We start from the raw sequence: 25539 nt of genomic DNA, 5'->3' as shown, positions 1-25539 counted from the left end.
TGTATCCAATGGAAATGCAGAACTAAGAAAATGCAGCCACAATCCATGTATAACCAAACCTCATGCCTGAGAATAATGAACAGGTATATGATGGTTGTACTTGTGAATAATCATATCCGTGAAGGTTAAACCCGCGAATGTTGAGGGTTTACTGCAATACAATACTGTACGTTAATAAATTTTTTTTTAATTTGATCTTTTGGCTGCAAACTTAAATTTAGTTCTCTGTCCAGTGAAGTTGGTAATATAAAGTACAGTATCTGTATTTTAGTATTACCTGAGTGTCACAAACTGCTGTCTTGTATTAATTTAAAAGTGGATGAAGTAATGAGCCACAATTCAACAAAGTAAAAGGCCTCTAATCCAAGGTAAAAGAAATCATGCGATGCAATTTCCTTAATGTCTGTAGATTTTTATTATAATTCCGTTAAGTTGGTTGCTAATAAAAATCTTAACACCAAAACCTCACTTGCAACATACAGGATCTCTCTCCTTCAAAACATTATGAAAGGAGCAAACTTATAATGTACAATAAATTACATTCTTATAAGTACAGATTTTGGGAAGAATTTGCACTTTCCATTTACAGAAAGAAAGCAATGTCTGGGACAAACTTAAATTGTTAACTCTCAACTAACAAAATAATTATAAACTCCTTTACAAACTTCACATCAACCTTGAACCTTCTTATCTTAGTCAATAAAAATGTACTTTAGTTCAAGAAAAAACAGAGTTTCTAATGTCACGCATCCCATTTAGAAACTGGTAAACTGCTGAAGCAATTATTCCTGGAATGCTGAAAATGGGATTCAATGTATTCTCTAGGCTCTTGTATTGGAGGGTAACTAATGCAGAACTTATACAATGGTCTCCTTTTGTACAATAGAAGAGTTCACGCAGAACCTTATCTGTACGCCAAGTATGTACCTGCATTTTAGGCCACTCCTGCAGAATGTGGTCCTTATTGATCTTGGCAGTGTTGTGCTACATAATAAGGGAGCTTGTGTGAAACCTATTTCATACACCAAATTCTTGATAGGGATTGTTTTTTTAGAACAGGATGAACTATGTAAACTATCAGCCAGTTACAAGAACCACAATCTTGATGGGAGTTGTCCTGCTATGTTGCAGATAGATCAATTGAATCTTTTTTCAATTATCAAAAATTTCATACATCCAAACAGTTTCCTCCACCAAGTCCTCTTTTACTCATATTCTTTCACTCTTCTTAACTTGGTTTCATAAAAGAACATATTTCCATGAGGTCAGCCCTGAACCTTTCAGGCATTAGAACACTAGAAAAATTAAACATCTTTGTCAAATCTCATAAAAACATCATTCACTACTCAAGTTACCTAAGTTAATATTTATCACATTGTCAAGACTGGTCCATCTGACTAATCCCATACAATACACAGCAAGATTCATGTCTAGTACATGAATGGTTGCTGCAACAAGTTGTGGCTATCAGAAGATTTATTTCCATTAAATATACAAACTTTCATTTAAAATTCCATTAATTTATGCACCACTAATTTATAAATTATATGAGCACTGGATTTCTATTTATTTTTGTGTAAGTTGAACAAATTAATTTTAGTGGTAGAAAATCTATTAGTCGGACAATTTACTATAAAATTTAAGTCTATACCTATGCCCAACAGTAACTGCATTGACATTGTTCCCAGTTCTAAAAGTGTCACACCTGGAAGTACATTTCAGTTTTTAACTCATGAGACTGATTTACGAGTTACTGTACAATTCTAGGCAGTGACATGAAGTGAAAATTAATAAATAAAAACAATACACTACCACTGTATGGTGTTTTGAAATGATGCAGTCCCCCAGTGGCTATATTGTAATTTCCTTTAGATTGGGTTACTTTGTTTTTTGTCAATTCATGTGATACAAAATATCTCTCCCTCAAAAATTTCTATCAGGTCCCACAACTTTGCAGTAGAAATTTAAGCTGAACCTGAATTTAGCAATTATTAAAATTACTTAGTACACTGTCATAACAGCAATTAAAGAAGTTCCTCACCTCTTATTTTTGAGGATGAGAACACCAATTTCATAGCTAAAATAAGTTTATAATAATGTGCAATATTAAGGTCAAGTCTTGTAAAAAAAATTATAACCACAAATTTTTTGGATTCAACAAAATTAGGTCAGATACAGACGGTGATAATCATTAGCCCCAAAAGCTGCATTACACTTGGGGCACTTTCTCTGCCTTGTCTCGTATCGAGTACGTAGACAATCAAAGCAGAACACATGGAAGCACTTCACAAGTACTGCATCTTTTCTTTTAACCTGTGAAATATTAATAGCATAAGTCCATGGGTAAGTGTGAATAACTAAAATAGAACTAGAATTAGATTTTAATTCTTTCAGTCTCAATTTTCTTAACTCATCCAACTTTAATATGGGAGAGAATCAAGGGGGTAAAGAAACCAACGTGCAGGACAAATTTAAACTCTACTTTTAATAAATTTATATATGATGGCACTAATGACGATGAGAAATGAAGTAATACAAACTGCAAAACAACTTGACAGTCTCAAAACTAAATAAATAAATATTTTAGAATTTGTGAAAAAAAAAAGTTTTTGTAAAAGTTGGTTTGAACACTGTATGACATAATATAATTTACCACCTATTGCTTATAAGTTCAATATGACTTCAGATTTACTTACTTTACATGATGGGCAGGTGAGTGTATCCTTGTAGTCCCTTATCTCCTCCATTAAAACCTCATCTGCTCGGTCAACCATCTCGAACTTCTTAGCTCGTTCAACCTTCCTTCTTAAACTTGCTATTTCTTCCTGCATGGTTAGATTAAAAACAAGATTTTCATTACATTTATACATAATACTCCAATGTAAGATGGAAGACACTGAGGATCCAGGGGACATGGAATAAAGGAGGACTGTGTTCCTTGGACAATCTGATATGGTACAGATATCAGCTAGAAAAGGTCAGTTTCGTAAGGGGACCAGTTCATATTGAAACTGTGTATGATACTAGTAATTAACATACTGTATTACTGTACTATGTGTCTCGATCTATCATGGAAATATATAAAAATTATCACATATTTTACCTGAACTCTTCTATATTTAAAAGCCTCTTGCTCCAGAGCCATTGTTTTCTCAGCAACCACCTGCTGTGCTTCCTTCATTTGAGCATGATACTTTTCTGTGGATGCAAAATTAAACTATAAAAGAAGTTTAACTTAAGAGATAGACTACTTATATGCATTTAATTTCTTGCCAAAGTAAGTAGTACACGTGTCTCACTTTTTTAAACTCTTGCGCTTTTACTGCTGAAGGCAGGGTGTCCCCTCTGACTTAACTGTAAATTTAGACATGTCAGTGTCACCTATCAGCAGCATGTCCTTCCCCAAAAATCACTTGACACTATGCTCGGATCTCTTTTATGTACTGTATACTGTTGCTTCCTAGATGTCTATTCCCTACACTTCTTGTGAATTCTTTGCACCATCCTTCAATCTCCTAGGTCATCCCCTTATTCTTTTTTTCCCCACACCTCTCAATTATATTCTTTTTGCCAATCTTTCACTTCCATTCTCTTAAAATGTCCATACCACCTGAGTAAACATGAATTCATTCTAGCCCGACATTACAGTACCCCCAATTTCCACATCTACTGATGTGGGGTCCCAATGCACTAAATGGGTTATGAACCTTATACTCACCTAAATGTAATTTTAGGTCTGCAGCAGACTGAGCAGATTCTATGGCCTTTCGCTTGTGCATCTCCAAAGCTTGTTGACGGAGAGTAAGTTCTTTCTCCACTGTTGTCAAATTATTTTGTAATAAACGTTCTTTCTCTTCTAACTTGCGGACAACCTGGTTTTGTGCTTCCACTTGAGTTGTAAGGGTGTTAGTCTGCAGGGTTTAAATATCACTATAATGTTGTATAAATCTGTTTCACGTACAAAAAGTGATGAACTCCTAATATAATCAAGATGACATTTTGAATCTTCCCCTCTATAAGTTACAAACTTTAAATAATAACTATATATACGGTAGAAGAGAAGGGATTACTACAGTATATGGTTTCAGAAAGATAAGTCAGGAATAAAAGCTTTTTGTAGTTATTTGGCTACACCCACAATTGAATCAGTTCACAGGGTACCATATTCTCTGGCAATTCCAATTATGTTAAATTTTCTTCCCTCAAACTTCTCTCTAGGGAAGGTTCTGTGTGTTAACTTATTCTGAATGTAGTAGTTCTCTCTCTCTCACAAACACACATGGGAGATTATATATGTAAACAGAGTCTAAATAAAATGTATACACACACTGGCTTGTAGATTTTTCATAGTGATTGTGATGTTTGCATTATTACAGCAACATTGTCTTCACCTGTTGAGGTGTCATGTCTCCCACAACATTCTGGGAGACTTCACACTTCAAAAAGTGAGGACCGAGTTACTGCTGTACTAACAACAATCACCATAAAAACTGGTAACATAGTACAGTATGTGTAGAAAATGTATCGAGATATCTTGTATATAGAAAGGCGGACCCTGATTAACAAGGATCTGATTTACAAATACAGTAGAAAAAATCCCACAATTTGATTTATGAGTGAAATCCTGAAGTTACGAAAAAATAATTCCTCAGTAATGGTGAAAATCTGCTAAAATAATGAAGTACTGTATTACTTTTTTCTATCAGTACACTTATTCCACTTGCCTTTTTCCTTATTCTCAAATAAACTTTCAATGTCTTGTCATTCTCCTACAATCACCATATAACTTACTCCTAAACTCACATGACCCTCAAGTACCAAGTACAGTACCTGAGTGTGCACTAACCTGCTCCTGTAAAACATTACGTTCTTCATTGGCCAACTGATGTATCTGGTTAGATTTAATCCGCTCTGACATGAGCTTAAAATTTGCATCGTCTTTTTCTCTTAACTGTTGAATTAATCGTATGTTTTGTTCCTGCATGTCTTCAAAGGCCTGTCCAGTTACCTCCATCTCATTCAATAATGTTTCTTCTTCCTGAAAGTTAACATAATAAATGTTACACAGAATACAGTACTGCAATAAGAATATAGTATCAGAAAAAAAAAACCTTGAAAAAATTTTCAAGGCATGATATTGCTTACAATTAAGTTAAACAATAAATAACATTTATAATAGAGAATAAAAATTACAGTATATCTAATTTCTGATACACAACTTATCTATTTTGTAACTGAACACCAAATACAGGTATTACCAATTGATATTCATCCATTATTATCAAATTAAATCCTCAACACAAGTACCCTGTATGCAAAACTCACAAGTCTACTTTTAGAGAATGTAAATACTGAACACTCTGATGTCCTTTTCCATAAAAATGTTGAATGACTTAGTTCGGTGCAGTTTTGAGATATGTACGGAAGCTAAAACTGACAATGAACACAGATTTTCCACGTCTTACAGATTAAGAACAGTTGTGAGATTTTGTTTTTCCTGTGGGTACTGTATATTGGTCACATGCATTACTTAAACCCAAGTTATATACCTCAGTGCAGTACTGTATATACCAATACCAAACAATTGACCAGTTGCAGCAGCACTCATCCCCTCTTTTAACTTATCTAATAATAAAACTTTCTTTGTCAGGGTCATCACTAACTAGGCAGTCTTTTAGGGGCCATTTCACACAGAAACACTAAAGTTTTGAGAGTACTACACGAGATGCTGCGTGGGGCGACTCGTTGTGCAAGGGGGAAAAGGCTTGTAAGCTAGCCACCATAGCCATCACCTGCTTACCGCAAATTGCAAACTAGCGAATGGCAAGGGTCTACTGTATGCAGTACTGTATAGTCAATTGCTAACTTATTTTCTTTTCACTTCCAGTATTGTATATAATGAGAATGCACACCTGTTTCTGAACAGCAACTTGTCGCTGCAGCTGGTGAACGGACTCTTCAAGCTGCTTGATTTTGCGAATAGCTTCTTCATCAGCCAATTTCTTTCTCTCCTCTCGTTTACTTTCCTGAAGTTTCTTCACCTGGCAAATAAAGGTCAATTTGTTAAAAGGTATATTATTTACTTCCCACTCACTCTACACATACTTACACACACATTTTGATGATGAACTAATTCAGAACACAATTTCAATTACTTAAGCAGTACAGTCTGTACTTTTATTGAGAATGGAGGAATGGATGCTGAGCTATTAGAGTACAGTATTAAAATGTACAACAAACAAGTTGTTGAGCCGAGAATTTATTGAAGTAAAGCAATAGAAACAAATACAAGCAAGACAATCCCTTATGTCTGATGGTACCATCTCTAGTGATATATGAGTATACCTGACCCTCACTTTAGGCCAGGGTTACATTCTGCAAAAAACCTCGCATAAAGTAAATTCTTAATCCTATGGGGAAAATGGGATGTGCTCCACAACCATTTCTGGAGCTGCCCCAACCTTAATTCTGGCACATTTCATAACAGACACACTGAAGACAACAGTAATATATAAAACGATTAAAAGAATGAAGAGCATGGGTGGGTGTGTGTGTGGAGGCATGAGGTGATGATAGGGGGATGAACATCAAAAAGGCAGCAAAATTGTGTGTGTGAATGAAAGGAAATCACAAGTGGAGAGAAACAGATACAGTACCTGTGCCTTGAGTTCTTCCACCTCTTGCCTTGCTTTCTTCTCTGCTGCCATTAGCTGTACTTTATCTCGCTGCTCCTTGCCCACACCCTTGTACATATCCAGTAGAAGTTTCAGTTCTCGATAATCATTTACAGCCTTCCTGTGGAGATGAGATGAAAAACACTGGTAAGGATATAATTTATTTTAAACTGTCTCAAACACAAAAGTAAAATTTAAGTACAGGTACAAGTAATATCCCCATTAGTCTGAACTCTCCAATACCCAGAAATGAAATTGGCTTGGAGCTTTTCCGGGTTAATAAAATATTATAAAAAAATCATTAATTTCCCCCCAAAAAATCCTAAATCCCAGAGGAGCTATTGCACCATAATATATTCCCGGTCTCTTATTTATAGAGCGTTAACAGATGATCAGTCCGGCTCCCCCTAACAATGTTGCCAGCACGCAACCAACTCTCAAGCACCGGATTTTTCGGTAATTTGAGCGACTCGGAATTAACGAGGGTAACATATAGTGTAATTACAAATAAAATATTTTACGTGGCAGCCAAGGCATGGTAACTTGAGTATGTTTATTGGTTGGAATAATGAGAAACAAACTGAACAGGAAACGAACGAATAATCAAACACAAAAATTCGGAAACTGTCGAATACTCTACCGTAATGTTAAAATACCCCAAGCTCGGTTAACTTGTATTTTTCGGCAATTCTAGTATTTAAGTCTGTAAACTTTTTACCATAATGGACCCAGGTCCGCTTTTTTTCTTTAACAAATCAAATCCGAGTTCATAATATATGAAACTAGTCCAAACGTGTCAGAGGGTCCGGTATAGAAGGGGGGTTTTACTGTAATGCATATACTGTACAGTAATATGGTATATTAATACACTTGGTGATGGATGACAATAAAAGCCAAACTCGCTAAGAGAAAAGCCGGCAGGATAATGTAAAAGCTACGATCACCGAGAAAACAACATCCATTATACAGACGTTACCTGAGCCGTACTGTATTTCCAGGAGATACTTGAGGAAATAGTCTTTCCATCCTTGTGGAAGACTCTTATGGCCACATGTCATGCACCTACAAAGGTCATCTTCCAAGTTTAAAATGTATACTACTGAGAGGTGGTGCACCAACCCAACCAATACATGAACACGTCTGAGGTTACTGCCCATTTTCTATTCCACAAGACCCTGGGGTCTCGATACTTTTTGGATTGGCTGTAAGTCACATTCTTCTAACGATACATCCCTCCCATAACCCAAACAAGTTCTGTCTAAATAAATTCACAGGTATATGATTAAATTTTTACCATTAAAAATCTTATATACCCTGTATAGGAGTGGTTCATAATGAACAAGAATGTGGTGTGCAGACAAGATCCCTTTCATATTTCTTGCAGCTGAGATATAAATGATTGTGGGTCTCACAGTGAAGCATGGTACTGTAATCATAGCTAAACCACGCAAGCATGGATAATGGCTGTGAAAATGGTGAGGATAATGTTGATCACCTGGAAGACTTCTCCATTTACCTTTGTATTTGGTTCTAATAATTCTTTTGCTTCATATCTTCTGTAAGTTATTAAATTTCTCCTGCACTTATCTTTTCCATATATTACATGCAACTTTTCCTATCCAACAAGTGCAGTTCAGCATTAACATCACACAACATATACAGTATTGTATATTTCACGTACTATTCTGAAACCCAAAAGCTGAAAAGAAGAAAAGTAATCACTGCACTACCATCACAGACAGACAGCATCCACCCTACTACAGTGACAATTAAAACCTTAAAACTTACTTGTGCTCAGATTTCAGATTACGGATGATTTCACTTTCCCTAGAATCTTTGGCTGGAGGAGCAGCACCACCCTGCTTGCCACTACCACCATCCTTTCCTTCCTTGCCCTCTTTTTTTGTCTCCTTTTTAATCTTATCTTCCTTCTTGTCACCTTCTTCATTATCCTACAAGATGAGAAGATTTCTGAAAACATGCCTAAATATACAAAGTTCTACGTACATCAACATATTAGTAAAGTCCTGTTATCCACCGATCTAGTGTTCAGTTAATTTCCACCTGAAGAGTAAGAAGGCTTGGGAACATCTATCAAACATCTTAATTGTTGCACACACCCTTTTCTCCTAAATACATCTACAGTATTGTATAAATAACACCACCTTCTTGCATTATTCTTTCATACTATCTTCTGGAAACCTTTATATCTACTGCCACTTGCCTTACAACTACAGCTTCTATCCCATTATCATCTGCAATTGACGAAAGTCCCAGCCATGAAAATGCCACAAACAAGTGTTTATTTTAAGGTTCAAAGAAATTATGTGAAGTAAACCTTGGTGAAAACATAGAAGGGACTACACACATTGTTTTCCAGCCATTTTCCATGCTTACATGGGTTAACCACAATTACCTGATGGCAGTTATTTAGTTAAACCAGAACAGGGCATCCTCCCCCCTCCACAAACTCTGCTCTCGTGACCCAGTTGTCCTGAGGCATGTTGAAACCAAGTTTTGCAGCCTTTCCTTACATTAACCCACAGTGTGGGAATAGCTGGCAAGGCAGGATCGCAACTCCCTGAATTAAACAATGACTTTCTGTCTACCTTATAAAAAATTTTTAAATTCTTCAATCTCATTCCATGTATCAAGAATCACATTACAATACTAAAATGAAGTACATTCTAGCTGTTAACAGACTGAATGACTATTAAATTAGACCAGTACTTCACAATACTCATTAATCCTGTCCTGGCCAATGATGCGAGTTGTGTCACTAAGAGCCTAACTGTTCCCAGCACCCTCCCACCTGTTGTTTCATTTTGTATGATGCAGCCAGCATCACCACGTAGCAAGCCAGTGAGATTTGGATATTGCAACTTGCATCACTGGCCAGTGAGAGGGTGAGATTTGTCCAACAGTCAACAATGTGAAAGAGATAAGTTGAATTGCTGGTCCTCCAGAGTAACAAGTATTTCAGTCTGTGACAATAGGCTGCCTTTCATTTACCAGTACTGTTATTAGTGAACTCTTTCCCTGTAATGTTTTGCCACAGTGGATAATATTTCAAATCCCATTTTTATGGAATATTGTACATAATGTTTTACCCCAAATTAAAAACAAAAACAAAAAACCGAATGTGATTGCCTGGTAAAGATTTGAAGTTGGTGCCATAAAAGTTTCAGAATAAGCAGCTATGCACAGGTGGCATGAGAAATTAAACATTCACTCTGAAAACAGAACTTGTTAACTTCTATTTCAAGCTAAATAATTGCAACATTTTATTGCCCATGTACTGTACAGTACTCCAAAAACGATCAACATAATGGCCTACTGCAAATAGAAAACACATAAGCTGCAATTAAGACGCATGAAACAATACTCCATACCGAGGGAAATGATGACAGTTGTGTCCATTCTTCAGTACCAAGTTACTAACCTTCGATTCTTCTTCACCTTCTTCCTTCTTGATGTCCAACCCTTCAGCTGTCTTGTCCTCAACACCAGCTCCTCCTCCACCCAAAGGAGTAGAAGACTGCTGGTTAGAAGAGGTTGGGGGACCCGAGGAGTCGCACGATTCACTGCCTTCCTCTTTGACCATCTGGAAGCATCAATTTAATGGTTACCCAAGAATTTCTCAATCATCAATTATAGAATGTCCTCAAAATATTATCGCTCTAGAAAGGCTTATAAGTATACAAAGTGTGCATTAATGCCATTACCTGTTCTTTTCCCCCATCACCACGATCACTACTGACACTGTCCTGACGTTCACTGACACTTGCACTCCTTTGTCTTACAGCCAGTTTCAGATGCAGGTCTTCCATTTCTCGTTTCAACTGAGAAAAACAAGAGAGAAGTGTTGGCTGGTTCATGGGTAAGTCACAAAGTAAAGATTCACATTCATAAATTTGCAGGTACCTCTATTACTATACCTCTTTTTTTAATTAATCAAATACCCGTACTCATAATTCACAGCCGAGTGGCAGCTTCCGCAGTGTTTATTTACATAAGAAACCATAAAAGTTGCACAAATATCATTTCAATGCTCTAAGTATGGCACATGGAGTAGGCAATAAAAGTGGAAGAATAATTTTGCACAAGTTACTGTACCACCACTATAAAAAAAATATAAAAATCTTGAAAGCTCAATAAAAGCATTGTTCTGAGAGCCATACTGAGAGCATATGATGATAGGTACTTGAACAAAGAGCAATTTGAATCAGACCATTAAAGGTGATAATGGTAGAATATGAGATGACTGAATCAGAGCTAAGAAGTTGTTCATCCACGAGCTAAAAACTAACCAACCTTATTGTTTTCAGTAGCAGCTTCTTTGTACTTCCGCTTATAACGATGGATTTCTCCCTTCAGTTGTGAGATGTGGTTCTGCAAGGAGGTGATCAGGTGCCTCATCTCCCGATTGATAGGTCCTGTTTGCTCATTAGCAGCCAGGTTTTGCTCAAATTCAATTCTCAGCATCTCGTACTCCTTACGCACCTGGGCTTGCATGTCTTCTAGTTGGATTACTTCAGCGCGCAACTTCTTCTGGATTGTTAGTTCTTCGCTCTATAAATAATATAAGTAATACTCACTTAACATCAGGAAAAACTTAACTCTGTATGTATTAAGGAGAAGGCTTAAGAGGCAGGGAGTGTTAAAGAGGAGGAAGAGGTGGAGTAGTAAGAGGCAGGGAGGGTTAAAGAGAAGGAGTGATAGTGTTAAAAGTAGAGAGAGAACAGTCCTTATGAGCTATAGGGGTGAAATACAGACAAGGACTGACAGTAAGATTTATATTTCAGGCAGAGGAAATGAACTACAATATATCCTGTTGTTTCCTGCCTATCTAACAACACGTGGAAAAGGCTCCAAGGGAAATATACTTCCATACCAAGTCATGATGGGCGGAGGGGTTAAAAAAAAATAAAGAAAATACAGACACTAACCTCCATTTGCTCAATCTGACGCAGGTGTGCATTTTTACTGTTCTGTAGCTGATGTCGTGTTTCCTCTAGCTGTGTCTTGAGCTGCATGGAGTCATTATACAGCACTGAGAACTGGGACTGAAGACATTTGTATTCCGTTGTCTCCACTATTACACTTTCTGGTAACTGGCGTAACTGCAAAATACATTAATAATTAAATGTATACTGTATTTATTTACAAGAGAATGAAATAAAATACTTAACTTTTGAGAAATTATAAAACTACTGTAAATTGTTTCATATTTTCAACTAAACAATTTGGAAGGAGAATATTATCATTACTAAAACTTTCACATCTCCTGCCTCACGCTACATTCCTCATCTCTATCACAGGACCCCTGACACATACAAACTCTCATTTTTTATACCTTACTTTTGGCTATGTGAACCTTCCATTCATTCCACTTGAGCAACTATCCGAATAATCAGTTCCTCATACTCTCTTAGGCACAATTTTCATGGAGTTCATAAATCATCTTTATCGCACTATCCATATACAGTATGTTCAAGAGGGGCAGGATGGTGGTATAAATTTCATCAGAGCAAAGAGATGAAGAGCTCAGGCAGGTAGAGTTATATATATATGATGATGAAGGTTTTTAACAAATGTCAAGGTATACATTGGCTTACATCCATCTTCAATCTTTCCACCTCCTTGAGGGCTTCCTTGTGCTCATTTGTCTTCTTTTCCAGCTCATCCAGTCTCTTGGCACTCAGTTCACGTAACTCCTCCAGCTCACTGTTTAATTCTTCCATCTGTATGAATGACATGAATAAAATGCACCTTAATCAAATATTAATAATAATCTTACCTACAATATCACACTTCTCAACAGATCTCCCCTTTTAGTGAGTAGCTATGACAAAAGAAACTCCTGGGAACCACAAGCATTGGCTTGGTTTGAGTTAGGGTTGTAATGTCCTCATCACAGAAAAAAGCATGCCTATTTTAAATATATTTTAATTTGGCCTTGGGTATGAATGAAAGGAAAATCGACAAACTGACATTTAGTTTGAGACAGCATCAGAAATATGATCAAGTCCATCCACCAGAATGTCAAAGTCATAGATAGTCAGCAAATGTCCAGAGAAAATATTCCAGTCATATTTATCTAACCTCTTCTCTGCTTTAACTTTATTAAGAAACCTTAAAAGATGTGCAGTGTATCAAAGCAACCTTCCCCTGGCAATCTCGTAAAAGAAATGTTTGAGAGTCATGTTAAAATAACCCATTTTGTAGGCTACGCTTTGAAAAACACATGATTTTTGGTTTTATAATGGAATCTCCCATCCAATCTAACAATCTTGTACATTTGGGACAAGTTATGAAAAACTAATTCACAGATAAAGATATTATAAAAAAAGAATGAAAATTGGCATGTCAACAAAAATAAGAAATGCATCTTGGTACTTTGATCAATCACAACATAGATAATACACACACTAACATAAAAAAAGAACAACAGTTCAAAATACATACAGTACTTTGTTATAAAGTAAATGGCTAATGCTTACCTTCTTGGATGAGACGGAGGACGTGATCTTCCCACCAACTGGTAAAACCTCCCCTGTTTTGACATTACCGGGAGTATTGACGCCACATTCATCTTGCATGGCCTTCAATTTCTGACAAGTATCAGCCAGATGGCTTTCCACTTTTTCACAGCGTGAGCGTGTCTTGTTTAGGTCATAATCCATATCCTCAATGCGGTTCTGCATCTCAGCCTTCTCAGTATCCATAGCCTGAAGTTTCTCCTCTAGTTCTGCTACCTAGGAAAGAAATTCAAACTTAAAAACTTAATCACAGTAATAAGAGCAACAAGATCATACCTGTATCAAATAAAAAGCCTGCATAAAGTACTGAAGATTATGCTATTATAAATTTAATCTGAATATGAACACTTGATACTGTTACCATAAGTCTGTCACACAGTTTTGATCGTCTCACTGTTAAACATGTTTTAGTTAGCAATCCATTTTCCAGGAACGTATCCTGAGCACTAACCAGGGTATTACTGAAGTGTTGATCCGGCAGCTTTATTCTACCAAAAAGTCCAAACCCATCAGCCAATGGGTGGGTGAGATTTGGGTGACACGACTAAGATCATTGGTTTGAGGAATATTATATTTATGGTGGTATCAAAAGATTGTTTATAATAAGAGTGTGTACCTTAAGACACATGAGATGATGTTTCTCATGGAAAGAAAGATTCTGCCCATGAAGGTTTTTGTTCTCTGTCTGGAGCTCATTGTTCAATTCCCGAACACTTTCTTCTAATGCTGGTGGAGGCTCTGTGGAAGACAAGATACAGGGTTATTAAAACCACAAACCAAAAAAATTAATTACAGTGGTCCCTCGGTTAATGAGCACAATCCGTTCTAGAAGGTTGCTCGTTAACCGAAAAACTCGTTAACCGAAACCATTGTTTCAATGGGTTTTGGGGTAATTGGTTCCAGCTCACCGAAAATTGCCTAAATTCAACAAAAAAGGTAGAAAAGCACACTTACTTTGAGGTGTGTATGTAGAAGGCTCCTGGATGATGATGGGAATTAGAATGGGGGTGGAGGAGAAGGGAGAAGAGAAGGCAGTGGGGTGGAAGAGAAGTCACCCCATGGCGCCATTTCACCCATAAAATTTTAGTTCTCTTGGTGTAATTCAAGATTATGTTCTTTAAATCAACACTGCACTGCATTATATATTGTCAATATGTAAAATAAATTTCAAAATGACCAATAATTTGCTTGCAAACACAGAAAAAAGAGTCTCAAGCAAGATGTTACCTCCACTGAAAAGACACAAAGACTGACGCCAGTATGGTGTGTTGACAGGCTGGATGGCATGTTCAATAATTGTTAAAATTACTAAAAAATTTAATATTAAACTTTTAAAATTATTGAATAGTATAAACTTCTTGATATTTACTAAAATGGTAAGGAATTTAAGCCCTAGAACCGATTACTGTACTGGCGGACTAATACTACAGCTGGTGGACCGCCAAATGCAAGCGAAAACATGTTCAGGTCGGCTCGTAAGAAACTCGTTAATAGAGGGATTGCCCGTTAACCGAAGTAAAGAATCTTATGGAAAGTAACTCGTTAACCGAGGGACCACTGTACCTGGTCTTTTCTGATTCTATTCATTACTTGAACAAGACTCAGAGTGATCACTCCCCCCCAAAATATGACAGACTGATTTACAAAACCTTCCAATGCTTCTTTCAGTATCTATAACCATCTACTGTATAATGAAAATATTCTTAAATTATACACAATAAACCTTAGAGTAATTACATACCTTCCAATCCTTCCCCCTTAAGTGCTCGAGCCACCTTTTCATTTCGTTGGTGGAGGCGATCAAAGGCCTGCACAATCTTGGCCACTGCACGTTTAGACACCTGCACCCGGTTGGCTAGTTTTTCATCTAACTCCTCTCTATCCCAAGTTGATAACTGGGTCAGGAAGGAAGTAGTTGCCTCACTTTCATCTGTAAAATTGATTTAATATAAAAGGATCCCTCATTCGACGATGGGGTTGCGTTCCTTAAAAAACCTAATCTTAAGCAAAATTACAGCAAAACATGGGATAACAACAAAGCACGGGTTTAAATGGCAGGGCAGTAAACACTGAGTATAGCCTGTCTAATAATAATAACGAACAAACTATTTGTTATAAACAGTTTTGAAGTTAAACAATTGTTTTATTAACACCAAACTTCTATATAAACGATGTTGTTCAGAGTTAAATGATTTAGTAAGCAAAAGACGGGCCTAATTCCAACATATTTAAAATTGCATACGTCAAAAAAGTAATAACAATTACTATATAGCATATCATAAAAAACAATAGCACACAATTTAAGTACAAAAATTAGCTCCTTCCACACTCAAACCATCCATGAACGAAAAGGCACAATTCAGCCAAGCAGTTATCCAGCTGACTCAGAGACGTGTGTGTGTGCCATGACATCACATTAGGAGATGGAGTGCGTACTGGTGGCAAGTTGGCGACACAGTTACAGCCCACAGCCTCCTTGAGTCCATGCATACGTTCACTACCCACGCATACACGTATGCTTTTCATTTGTCTTATTTTATAGTTTTATATTATGTTTTTTGTAGTTCTAAGCCACATAAGAGCACTGTAATGAATTTTCCACAACTTTTATAGTTTCATTACGTATAACAATGGCAACATGCCATCTCACAGGCCACCTCATCCCCAGTTTTTCCCCCTTCCCAGTGAGTCAAGTTAATGTTTAACCAAATATTTACCTAACGTTAAGTAAGAAAGGTTGTAAAGTTTTTTATCGCTAAACCGAATTAATGTTAAGTGCATTAACAATGAATGAGGGATACCTATATACAGTACAGCATACCTTGACAAATCGCTGACCTCGATTATTCCCGGATGACACCATGGATGTACCCAAGAATGTCTAAGGGTAGTTTTAAAGTTGCTGGCATTTTCGCGGCCAGGACAGGGAACTATTCGTTCTAGAGACAGTGATTTCTTTTACCTGTACAGTATCGTATATATGTGTGTGTCTACACACACACACGTATATACAATAAAGGTAAAAGAAATAATTGTCCTAAGGACAGACACAAAGGGAATATGATGTACATTTCTTTGCACACGAGTAAAAATGGTATATACATTAGCAAAAATACTTGACAACTTGTGTGATATTGTGAAGACCAAAAGTCAATTTACCAAACCCTGTTTCATCTATTGCAAGGTGTTCTTAACTGGAGGTTTGGCATTCTAGAGGGGAAATTTTATGCAGTGTAACAAATAAGGGAAAAATTCATCCAAACATTTCCTCAAAATGAGAAGAATCTTTTCTCTTTACACACACCCATGTGAATCAAGCTTTTGGCTCCCCTGAATATCAAAATACTGTAAAAGCGAGGAGCAACTAGAGGTGGAGGCAGACTTCAGGTGCACCATTTCAGGAACCACCCCAGATATCAACTGCCTTGTCAACGAGAAGCAGTTCCAAAAATCCCACTGAAAAATATTTATAGTGATTTTGTTAGCTAATTATAGGCATTACCAACCATTACCTTTTATTTTTCTATTCAACAACATGTCACTCTGTAATAAGTTATATTAATGTATTGTATACAAAACCTGTAATCAATATGTTTCACTTATTCAAATGGGGAGGGGGGAATGTCCTTAGCAGATGGAAAAGGTTAAGAACTTTTGATCTAGTGGGTGATACAGGCAGACTTGCTCACTACAAAGCAATAATATTCAATATGGTCAACTTGTAAAATGTTGTGAGAAACAGCAATTCAAGACTTTCTTTCAAATTCTTTATTCTTTAAAGCAATTTATTTTTCACATGTAATTCAATAATTTTTGAGTCTGCAGTAACCTTTTACTCTTCCACTATGATACACAAATCTATCTCCCTGTGTATGAATATTATTGATTTCCCCAGCACAATCAAGTGATACAGTCCTAGGCGAGATACAGATTTCTTCATTCCTTATGAGGTTCAATTCTGCTTTCTCCATCTTTTAACGGCACATTTCTAATTCATGTCCTTCCACAAGTCATCCACACTACAATTATATTTAAAAAAAATTTACGACATATAAAGTTACCTGGACATTAATTACCATATAACATAAAACACCTTTAAGTACTCTTACTCCAAGAAAGTACCTTAATGATGGAGTCTGATGACTTTCAAAATGAACACCGACTCTTATTGTCTTGGTATGGCTGTCCAAATCCTTTGTCTGTTGTGTCATATGGTCTAACACAAAATCGTAAAGATACTTTTTGGAGTGAATGTACTGCCACTTAAGGCCAGCCAACCTTGAAGGTTCCCACAAATTACATATCTATCCTCTGTATAAAACTACAAGATGATGAAGATGAATAAAAGTCAAGTGACCCAATCATGACATGACAGACAAGCTCTATATACTGTACTGTAATATTAGTGACACTCACTCTTTGTCTCAGACTCATCAGCAGTCTCAGCATCAAATCGTTGTAACATGAGTCTGATATCTTCATTGAATTGGTTCCAGTACCGGTTGATAACAGTCAACACATCATCACTCTGGGTCTGTCGCTTCTCCAGCTGTTCTATTCGACTCCGTAAGTCATCTTCTATTCTTTTCCTTTGCTCAAGCCGCTGTGGCACAATACACAATAACAATGTAAATATCTAGAATAGAAAATATTAACTAGGAATGGAATTACTACTAAGCATAAGAATACTGTATAAGAAGTGATCTAGGCAAAGATTTTTAGCCTCTTACATTGAATGACCTTATGAAACTTCAGATATACCAGCAACTGTACCTTAGGTAAACTTTATTATCAACCCCAATCTGCACTCTCTTATACTAGATGAAAGAAGATACAGTATAAAAAAAAATTCAGATGATAAATTTACTGTTGCTCAAAAGTAACTATGATCAGTAAAGGGTAAAATTGCAGATTACAGCAACCAAATAATCTGATGGTTTTTGATGCGATTGGTTCAAATCTGACATTCGCTTTTATCAGAAATCACTCGTTTTGGATTTAGCCCTCCCTCTAACAATAATGGGGGAAAGCGTGGGAATTCGGGTCTAGTTCTATCGATTGTGTCCTGAATTCCCGGTACTCTGTGCTTGCTAACTTATACAATATTACCAAACTAAACCTTACCTAACCCCCTAGCCAGGGGCTTCGTCTCCGGACCCCCAAACACTTATCAATTTGTGACAGAAATGTTATATTAGAAAATGATCATAGAAAAAATAATTCTATCGATTGAGTGTAACGAATTTCCGGAATTCCATGGTTGTTGTTTACTGCAATATTACCCAGTAATGGTCCTCATACCCAGGCTAAGACCCTGCATAAATGAGTGTTCTAATAAGGATATGTTGACTGCTATTAATCATGATCTGTGGTTGAACTGTCAGGGAATTTTACTGAAGTGCATAGATCCAAATTACCCTGGGCCAGTGACCATGTGAACGGGAAGGACTCTGTATAAAAGTAAATGGAGACTGTAGTGACATCTCTTCCAGATATCTTTCAGTAAAAACCTTTGTTGAAAAACTGTACCTAGTGATAGAAGCCATAAAGAATATACTAGAAATTTTTCACACAAAGTTGTGTAACTCTTGCCAACGCAAGCGTGAACCAAGGTTTGTTTGGATCCTTGGAATGTGTTAAAACAGATTCACACTAGCTCGTTTAAATGATAGCTGTAACAAATATTCTTACAGTCCTTTAAATACAGTTCAGTACAGTCAAATCTCAAAAAATTTAAATATAGAGGTTTGACTACACACACACAGTACGGTACATGTATATACAGTACTGTAGGGGCGTAAAACCTACGACAGTCACAAAACTAACATGCAAGAAAACAGAAATAAGCATATTCCCCCTATAGTATCCTCACCTGGTAAAGCTTGTGGTTCTGGAAGCGGAGAGTTTTCATATCCATCTCATCAAGAGTAGAAATTGGGCCCAACTGTATGGGTTCAAACTGCACCTTGAGGTTCTTGGGCGGGGGAGCTGAGCTGGTGCCCCCGTCCTCGAGAGCTCTCTTTGACATCTTGGTCCCGCGGAGCTACCCAGGAGAGACCTACAGTGGTAAACAAACATTACATTAGTATACAGTTATCTACACATATACCTGGCAAAAAATAAATAAAATAATAAATAAATAAATCACATCCTAAACCTACAGCTAAGATTGTTCAGTTAGGTTAGGTTAGGTTGGGTTGGGTTGGGTTGGGTTAAGTGAGGTTAGGTTAGGTTGGGTTGGGTTAGGTTAGGTTGGGTTGGGTTAAGTGAGGTTAGGTTAGGTTAGGTTAGGTTAGGTTAGGTTAGGTTAGGTTAGGTATGTTTGGATACTTAAATACAAGAATGACCAAAACTACCATTTTTACCCCCAAAACTCTCTTAGGATTGTCAATACTTTTTCTGGAGTTATTTTTATTACCTTCAACATACTAATACATAAAAAACGAAAGAAATAAAACCACATCAACTTAACAGGAATAACTTCAGCTCCCAGGGACAAAGCCGCCAGACACACCACCCATCACCTCACACAACGTCTCTAACTCATCATTTTATCTCAATATCCATAAACCAAGACTCCATAAATTAAACCAAGACTCCAATACTCACCTCAGATGCACTAGAGAGTTATAAAGGACATATTAAACTCTCCCTCAGGACGTGTAGTTCCAACACTCTTCCAGGTGGTGTTAGCTGTACCGTGTAAACAAACTGTTAAACTAATTCTTAAATGTTCTCTAGTCTCTGTTAAATAATACTAAGTTAAAAATACATAATAATAATATGGTAGTAATTCTTTAACTCGTGTAATAGTATGGAAATTTGTTTTTTAAAATAAGTCTTTTGAAATTAATATAATGAAAAATAATTATGATGATAACTTGAGGTCTAATTCTGTTTATAAGATATTATTTACCTGTAATAAAACAATAAATTATATATAAATATATTTAAGATAAAAAAATATATATATACAAGAGAAAGAAGTATAAATATTCTAGTAATTAGGAAAGTAATTATATATTCTAAAAACAGACCTTATTTATCCGTTTTGTTTCAATTGCTTTTTATTTAATTATTGTAACTAAAAACAACCAAATTTCTTCATATTTTAGATAATTAATTCAAGTTACATTAGATAATTATTTCTTGCGACTAATGGCATATCCTCCGTTACCATGGTGATAGCGTCTCATGGACTGAGCTGAACTACTGACGGTAAATAAGGTGAATTAAGTCTTAAAGTTATATAGCTGTAGAATAATAAGTTTACTTTAAAAGGTGCACAGACTAAGGGAATTTACTTAATGTACGTAGTTATATAATAATTTAATGAAAGAGTTAACTAAAAATATGGAGAGGAGTCACTACAGTACTCTACATAGGTTTCCACTTAAAGGCACAGAAACATATAATCTTCTTACAGGCTCATGATCTTACAGGCTCATGATCTTCTTACAGGCTCATGATCTTCTTACAGGCTTACGATCTTACAGGCTCATGATCTTACAGGCTCACGATCTTCTTATATGCTCATAATCTTCTTACAGGCTCATGATCTTACAGGCTCACGATCTTCTTATATGCTCATAATCTTCTTACAGGCTCATGATCTTCTTACAGGCTCATGATCTTCTTACAGGCTCATGATCTTCTTACAGGCTCATGATCTTCTTACAGGTTTACGATCTTACAGGCTGACGACCTACCCACTATGGCTCTATTGGGTCGTGACCGTCGTGTGTCGCGGTCAGAGTACACCCGTGATTACTACCGCCCCTCCTCCTCCATTACCGCACCTTCCCTCACGCCCCAGGAACAGCCTTACGCCCCTCCAGTCCCGCCTAGGAGACCAGGACAGGTGAGTCTCCTATTAATTCATGTATTAGGGCAGGTGAGTCTCCTTAATACATAACACAATGTATACTGTCATCATACACAGGCATACTTTTGTGGTATGTATGATGTATTACTGTAAAAATGTATATCAGTTATAGCTTAGTCGACTGTACTGTATGCTGTATAACCATATGTATTGTAGGAAGATAATCTGGTTTAACTATGTGAGATAATCTGGGTTTAACTATGTGAGATAATCTGGGTTTAACTATGAGATAATCTGGGTTTAACTATGTGAGATAATCTGGGTTTAACTATGAGATAATCTGGGTATATGATGTTTGTATTGAATGGCGTACTACTGTGGTGCAGGGAGGAAGTAACGCCTGGGTCCTGCCACCACCAATAAATCCGTCGATATGGCGCGCCTCTCACTCTGCCAAACTCCATGATTCCCACGCCCACGCCTCCCACGCCCAGCGAACCCGAGCCGAAAACAGGTTAGTTAGGGCATCCATGAAGGGGGGGGGGGGTTATCATGTACTGGGGGTGACTGATTCACGTGAAGATTAACCCCAGCTAATTTCAACTCTAGATTAGCCACCCTAATGCTCACGTAACATAAGCGAATTATGGTGTTTTACCAGATGAAATAAGCTGGGATTAATCTTTGGGGAATATTAATTATCATATTTTCATTATTTTCTCGTTTCTCTTGAATATTTACACAGTTGTTCAGTTTACTACAGTTTACATCTACCAACAGGTGCAGTACACTCTCTACGTACAATACATGGTAAAGCAAAGTGATCTTATTTGACATTTTTTTTTATTAAATATCACATATCACGACAGACGTCTATGTGATGAGACAGAGCGACTGACGGTCAATCATAAGAGTGAGGTGGAGCGTCGCTTGGCGGACCGGGTGTGTGACATCACCTTCTGGAGGGAGGAGTTAGCAGCCCGCCACACCGCTATGGACCATGACGCCACCAACCTCAACACCCTTAAGGACAGACTTAATAAAGCTCACGACCTTTACATGCGTCCATTACAAGTAGCTTACCAGTGTATTGAGATCCGGTGAGTATTATTATTATTTTTGTTTAGCTCGCCTGTTGTCATCAAGGCGTCTTACGTTGGGCGACTTCATAGATAATATACTGTAATGCGTCTTATGATTTCGTTAAGATAATAATTACTAGAATATTTACTTCATTACCTCATGGATTAATTTACCATTTTGTTCTCATGGGTAATACCAATGCTCATAAAAAAATAATATGCTAAATTTCACCTCCCGGATATCACTACGTCACCACGCCCAATCAAGTGGGTAACGAGTTTGTCAGTGGTCGAAGGTGATAAATTACCACCAACCTGAAATAGTTTATCTTTTCACCACTTATCAGTTTACTGGGAACTCGGGAAGTGGGTCTGTTATTTGTTAATTAGTTGATAACGGAATATCGGGAAAAACCTGCCATGTTTGGTAATGTACTAACTGAAACTATGACACTCTATATCGCTTTACCACCTTTAATGAAGGTCAATAAAAATAAAAATTAAACGGTATAATTAATAAGTTAAATAAGACAAAATGGCTAGTAAGCTAAGTGGTGATATTATAAAAAATAAAGTCCTCTAAGTAACTGTTGACATATGATCGTGAACACAGACGTGGGCGTGTAGGCGTGGAGGGCGTGGAGGACGAGGCGTTGACAGCGCTACGTCAGGAGGTGAAGGAGGTGACAAGATGCCGTGAGGCCTTAGAGAGAACCAGTGCTGACACCGCTCATCAGGTAAAGGAGGATGATGACTGACAGGTGGAGGAGTTAATTAACATCTGTGGTTAACATGGTCGATGTATCCGTCATTATTAACATTCAGGAAAAACAAATATTTGTTTATTTTTATTTACGTTATACACCCCACAAATACTATCCTATCCTAACCAATCCTAACCTAACCTAACCTAACCTAACCTACCCCCCTGACAGTAATCTGGGATGCCACTGTCTTTCTTACAGATTCGCCGAGTGTTGTCATGCCGCTACCACCTGGAGAAGAACCTGCTGGACAAAGACACCGCCCTTCGTGTCGAGGAGGCCACCACTAACCTCACGCCCACTGCACCGCCCACCGCCATCATCCCAAAGCAGACCATCGATCCCAGGTGACCAAGCCGCTGTCTGCCTATTGCCTTGTGTACACCTGCTCTAAATAACTATACCTTTTACCTATGCTCTCCACCTGTGCTTACGATATGACGTAGTCGAACCTTGTACAACTCCTTCCAAGCGTAATCCATTAACAAACTTTACACGGTCTAGTCACACCTAACCGTTTGACCATCTATATTGTTATTTATCTTGCTGGGTAAAGCTTTCTCCAAGACGAAGGAGGGAAAAGAATATTGGATGGTATTTGTGTCTTTCAGCCCAATCTCGGTGGAGTGGTGGTGCGAGGTTGGTGTAAAGCTGCTGAAGAGAAGTGACGACGAACACCAACTTTCAGAGCAGGTGAGGGAAAGTCCACACACCTGAACGACTACTCACTGCCCCTTTGACTGACCCTCACAGTTCCTAGGCTACGTTTGGTCTGGTTTTCCTGATATTTTTGGTTTATTATCTCCGGGTCGTATCCATATTCTTCATTCCCCCCAAAATAGTTTCTTTACAAGTAATTTAGCAATAATATTTCTGGTGTACGTCTCACTTAGTCTCCAGTAACCACTTCAGATCACAGCCTTGGCGGAGGATATCCTGGTGGCTACTGCACGCCATCTACGGGAGCGTCTGGAACACACTGACCACTGCCTGAAGGAGAGGATCCTTGACACCCGCCACGCCAAGACCCTTCTGGAGGAACAGCATGCTAAGGTTAGCCTGTTGATCCTGTGGGGTGTATTTCAATAGTATATTTCAATAAGACATCACATTAATCTTTTTGAAGTGTATATACTGTACTAAAGAACTATTGTGTATTTGTAGTGAAGTCAGCAATTTGTAGGTAGAGTATAGTGATGATGATGTCAGTGCAGTAGTTACGGTGACCCTCATATTCATGGTAATAATAATGAACCTGTTGGCAAGAAGGGTGTTTAACGTGAGACATTGTTTCTCGTGGCAGCTGGTGGAAGAGGAGAGCCAGCTGGAGCAGAGTCTGGTAGAGGTGGAGGACCAGCTGGAAGCGAAGAGAGGTCCTCTTGCCTTGGCTCAGACCCGCCTCCACACACGTACACTGAGACCCAACATAGAGCGTACCAGGTGTGTGTGTGTGTGTGTATATTTTGTACTGCGTTTACCTTCTATATATACTAAACACTGCTTTCCTACACCATTTTTGTTATCCACTTGTTCAGGAATCCTTAATACCCCCCCCGCCGTCCAGATCGTGTTCTCTAGTCACTCTCTCTCTGTGTCTCTCATCTCCTCCTTTCAGTCATTTACTTACTTTATTCCCTCCCATTTTACTCCACTTAGTAGTCTTCCCTCCTTACCTTCTCCTCCACTTACTCTCATCCTCCACTTCCACAGGGACGAGGTAGAAGCAGCACTACTGAAGGAGGTGGAAGAACTGGAACTCACCATCTCACGCCTGACCTCTGCTGCTGAACACACTCGTAACCATCTTCAGCAACTCAGGTCAACCCGGGTCAGCCTCCAGCACGATATCAACCTCAAAGCAAAGACGTTACTGCTGGACGAGGTGAAGGTTATGGCACTGAGAGACACTGTCACCATCGACACACACTGACCCTTGGGTTGGGTTGGGTTGGGTTGGGTGTGGTTGGGTTGTGTTGGGTTGGGTTGGGTTGGGCTGGGCTGTAGTTGGGCTGGGTTGGGCTACAAGGCTGGGCTGGGTGTGGCTGGGCTGTGCTGGGCTGAGTTGGGCCAGTTGCTGCTGGGCTGGGCTGGGTGTGGCTGGGTTTTACAAGGCTGGGCTGGGCTGCTGGGCTGGGTGGCTGGGCTGTGCTGGGCTGGGTTGCTAAGTTGGGTTGTGTTGGGTTGGGTTGGGTTGGGTTGGGTTGGGTTGGGTTGGTTTGCTTGGGTTGGGTGGGTGGGTTGGGTTGGGTTGGTTGGGTTGGGTTGGGTTGGGTTGGGTTGGGATTTGGTGGGTTGGTTTGTTGGGTTTGGGTTGGGTTGGGTTGTGTTGGGTTGGGTTGGGTTGAAGGTGGGTTGGAGTTGGGTTGGGTTGGTTGTGTGGTTGGTTGGGTTGGGTTGGGTTGGGTTGGGTTGGGTTGGTTGGGTTGGGTTGGGTTGGGTTGGGTTGGGTTGGGTTGTGTTGTTGTTGGTTGGGTTGGGTTGGGTTGGTTAGGTTGGGTTGGGTTGGGTTGGGTTGGGTTGGGTTGGGTTGGGTTAGGGTTGGGTTGGGTTGTGTTGGGTTGGTTGCTTGGGTTGGTTGGGGGTGGGTTGGGTTGGGTTGGGGGGGTTGGGGTTGGTTGTGTTGGGTTGGGTTGTGTTGGGTTGGCTGGGTTG

At 38.3% G+C, this 25539-nt stretch overlaps 2 protein-coding genes across 2 annotated transcripts; one reads left to right on the top strand and one right to left on the bottom strand.

The window, feature by feature from the left end:
- Positions 1-386: 386 nt before the first annotated feature.
- On the bottom strand, positions 387-19916 carry LOC121858364 (E3 ubiquitin-protein ligase Bre1-like). Its single transcript, XM_042354804.1, has 19 exons — positions 19826-19916; positions 19089-19274; positions 17633-17819; positions 14958-15146; positions 13833-13954; positions 13178-13432; positions 12293-12418; positions 11624-11797; positions 10989-11246; positions 10400-10516; positions 10117-10278; positions 8463-8626; positions 6657-6795; positions 5913-6041; positions 4847-5038; positions 3719-3911; positions 3104-3198; positions 2697-2825; positions 387-2313 (listed from the first exon to the last, which is right to left on the bottom strand). Exons 2-19 carry the CDS (start codon positions 19242-19244, stop codon positions 2164-2166), a joined length of 2937 nt encoding a protein of 978 aa, XP_042210738.1. The 5' UTR covers positions 19245-19274; positions 19826-19916; the 3' UTR covers positions 387-2163.
- Positions 19917-20877: 961 nt separating this feature from the next.
- Positions 20878-24817, top strand: LOC121858422 (tektin-1-like). The gene is made up of 9 exons (XM_042354870.1): positions 20878-21077; positions 21428-21555; positions 21911-22141; positions 22737-22860; positions 23089-23234; positions 23499-23580; positions 23800-23940; positions 24191-24327; positions 24598-24817. Exons 1-9 carry the CDS (start codon positions 20931-20933, stop codon positions 24815-24817), a joined length of 1356 nt encoding a protein of 451 aa, XP_042210804.1. The 5' UTR covers positions 20878-20930.
- Positions 24818-25539: the final 722 nt, after the last annotated feature.

The sequence above is a fragment of the Homarus americanus genome, unplaced genomic scaffold (assembly GCF_018991925.1).
Source record: "Homarus americanus isolate GMGI-L3 unplaced genomic scaffold, GMGI_Hamer_2.0 scaffold57980, whole genome shotgun sequence".
Lineage (NCBI taxonomy): Eukaryota > Metazoa > Arthropoda > Malacostraca > Decapoda > Nephropidae > Homarus > Homarus americanus.
The sequence above is the reverse complement of the archived record's forward strand: the minus strand, read 5'-3'. Positions and strand labels throughout refer to the sequence as shown.